General features: G+C 32.9%; 1 protein-coding gene across 1 annotated transcript; it reads right to left on the bottom strand.

Moving 5' to 3' along the window:
- Positions 1-620: 620 nt before the first annotated feature.
- On the bottom strand, positions 621-2,763 carry LOC123885509 (ethylene-responsive transcription factor RAP2-3-like). Its single transcript, XM_045934791.1, has 2 exons — positions 2,492-2,763; positions 621-1,425 (listed from the first exon to the last, which is right to left on the bottom strand). Exons 1-2 carry the CDS (start codon positions 2,664-2,666, stop codon positions 803-805), a joined length of 798 nt encoding a protein of 265 aa, XP_045790747.1. The 5' UTR covers positions 2,667-2,763; the 3' UTR covers positions 621-802.
- Between the last annotated feature and the right edge of the window lie 249 nt (positions 2,764-3,012).

The following is a 3,012-nucleotide window of genomic DNA, read 5'->3' as shown; positions in this document are numbered from 1 at the left end:
TTCTTCCACCCTAAAAAAAGACTAATTTCAATATTAAATAACATAAAAAAAAGTTTCAATGAGACAAATAGAAAGGATATACTATACTTTACTTTATTTACATATAATGATTAAATTCACAATCATGCACCTTCTTGATGTGGTTGATTTTGCTTACTAATATATATGTGACACTTGCAACTCCAAAAAATTTGTCTGTTTGACAATTCCAACCCCAAATTATTCGTTGATAATAGTGTGACTTATACCATATAATAAATTATTAACAAGTTGGCGTAATTAAATAATTAACTAAAACTTACATCATTAACAATCTATAATATTCTTATTCTAATAGTACCACAGATATCAGATTCATGCATACAATCTAATACATATCACAATCAAAATCCTATGATTGATAATCACACTTCATACATAAAACGACAAGTATGACACTTCCTAAATGACAACTATCACTATATTTATATGCCACATATCACACTCAACAAAAATAATACCATAATTCCACTAACAAAAAGTTAAGTAATATCATAGATTAACATAAATTAAACATGCACGAGATACCATAGATTAATACCATTTCATAAATATTCACAATCATAATACGCAGCACCAAATGGCTTAAAATTTCAATCATCCAACATTAAACCGTCCAAAGGAGACAAACACCACAAACGAAGAACACAAAATAACATAGTTTATACAGTCACGAAATTTTAAACATAAACATAATAATTAATCCGATAATAATAATAAGACACCACAAGGTGTTCCATAATTTTGCAATAATTATAAATTTCTAGTTATAAATCAGGTGAGAGATGGGATCAACCATGTCTTCACCACTCCACATGTCCAGGAAGCTGTTGTCCCAGTCAGAAGGCAAGGTAAAGCCCATGGGCTCAAGCTCAGGCTGGGCCACAACTTGGGTCTGGGCTTGGGCTTGAACCTGAGGAAGATCATTATCTAAACCGAGGATCCATTCAAGGTCAGACATTTTCTTTTTGATTTCCATTTCCTCATCAAGCCCATACCCAATAGATGACCCAGCAGACTCTGAGCTAGCCTGGGAGCTAGCTTGATCGGAGCTAAGACACTGCTTCTTTGCTGGAGGAGCAGTGACAGCAGCAGCAGCGGCAGGACACATGGCAGGAGTGTCGGGGAAGTTGAGTTTCGCCTTGTCACCACGGATGCGCTTCGCGGCAGCATCATAGGCTCTAGCGGCTTCTTCAGCAGTCGAGAAAGTACCGAGCCAAACACGAACACCTTGTTGTGGGTCCCTTATTTCAGCAGCCCACTTGCCCCATGGCCTCTGCCTGATTCCTCTGTACACATTCTTACGGACTCTTTTTCCTCCGGTGCTCTTCTTTCCCTTCTCTACGGCACTTTGTTGTTTCTTCTCAGCACTGTCACATGCCACCACTGTCACATACAAATAGTTCAGTACAATTGTTTTATCATCACGTGACACCTCAAAAATAACTTCACACATAATAAAAAATAAATTAAAAAATAAATAATCTTTTTACACCGTCTAAAAATTATTTTACACATACATCTCATAATATGTAGTATAATTTAATATTATTTAATAATTTTAAAGTATATTTGAATTATCATGACTATAAAATGATGTAACACCATACCATTAGATGTATAAGGTGACAATTGCGTATAAATTTTTTTTAAAAAAAAAAATTTAAAATTTTATATTATGTGTGTGTGGTTGGTGTTGATGGCTAGCTACTGGTTAATATTTTCGATGTATCTTCAGTTGCATCGCATCTGATAGAGATCATTGGAATTGATCGTTGATAACAAACACGTAATTTATTTTTTTAGTATAAAGTTATAAAATTTACTGTACTTTTCTTTTAACCTTTTCATTTTAAATGACATAGGGAAACGTGACCAAAACAAAATTGACACCTCTGTTAATTTTTTATGCAAAAAAGCAGTAAATTCTTGAACTTTCCTTAAAACAGTACCATGTACACCAAACACCCAAAAGCCATATTTAATGGGCAAAGCCAGATACATGTAAATAGTACGAGAATTGAGTGAATATAAATAAAATGATGTCATATATACAACAAAGAAACTAGAGAAATTATTTTAATTAAAGTTTCTTTTTCATTAATTAATGAAAATATCTTTTTATGAGAAAAAAAATATCAAAAATCAAAGTTTGATTTAATTTTTTTATCTTTAGTCAAAGATATATTTAATTTTTTTGTGACCAATTTTTTTTAATAATTCAATTATTATTTTTATATAAGAATCTAACATCATAATATTGAGTGTGTTATAATAAAAAAAAAAATCAACTAAAATCATGAACAACCACTGAAAACAAATACCCAACATGATTCATGATGAAAATTTTTGTTGAAATAAAAATTGGATAGAAAGTAGGAACATTGGGGATGGTGGGTGAACAACAAACAACATAGAACAAACAAGAAATTAAAGTGAGAGTGGTTGGTACCTTTTTTGTCTGAAGAGAAGAATTTCTCAAAGTTAAGAGGTGGTAACTCTTTGAAATTGGGGGTGTTAAAAGCAGAACCAAGACCAAGTAGATCAACAGAAGGATCAAGCTCAAACCATAGGTCACGGTCACGCTTGACACCAATGAAATCAGAAATGATAGCACCTCCACACATTTTTTCAGTTTCTTAGAGACAAAAACACAAAGAAAATATTTTTATTGTAAAAATGATGATGTGAGAGAGAACACAATGGGAGTGTGTATCTATCTATTACATTTATATATAGGCATCAACTTGGTGGGTCCTACTTTATTTTTAAGGGTTGATTTTTGATCCAACGGTGGAGATTGTTTGCTTACGTGGATGGTTGTTGTAGGGTGAAATGTTTAAAGACGGTGTTTTGAAGAGTGGTTTTGTGTTTTAGGATGGTTGTTTTGTTATGTAAGGATGGTGCCAAAAATTTAAGGCACAGATAGAGAGGGGTACGTAACACGCACAGGGAGTGTGTATGATGTGGGGT

The sequence above is a fragment of the Trifolium pratense genome, linkage group LG5 (genome assembly GCF_020283565.1).
Source record: "Trifolium pratense cultivar HEN17-A07 linkage group LG5, ARS_RC_1.1, whole genome shotgun sequence".
NCBI classification, from domain to species: domain Eukaryota; kingdom Viridiplantae; phylum Streptophyta; class Magnoliopsida; order Fabales; family Fabaceae; genus Trifolium; species Trifolium pratense.
Note: the sequence above shows the minus strand (reverse complement) of the source record. Positions and strands in the feature narration are given on the sequence as shown.

What these genes read in the sequence shown, in the direction of transcription:
- LOC123885509 (XM_045934791.1), bottom strand. Translation starts at nt 2,666, where the DNA reads ATGTGTGGAGGTGCTATCATTTCTGATTTCATTGGTGTCAAGCGTGAC. An exon ending in CTTCTCTTCAGACAAAAAAG is followed by an intron (nt 1,426 to 2,491) that starts GTACCAACCACT and finishes TGTATGTGACAG; the next exon opens with TGGTGGCATGTGACAGTGCT.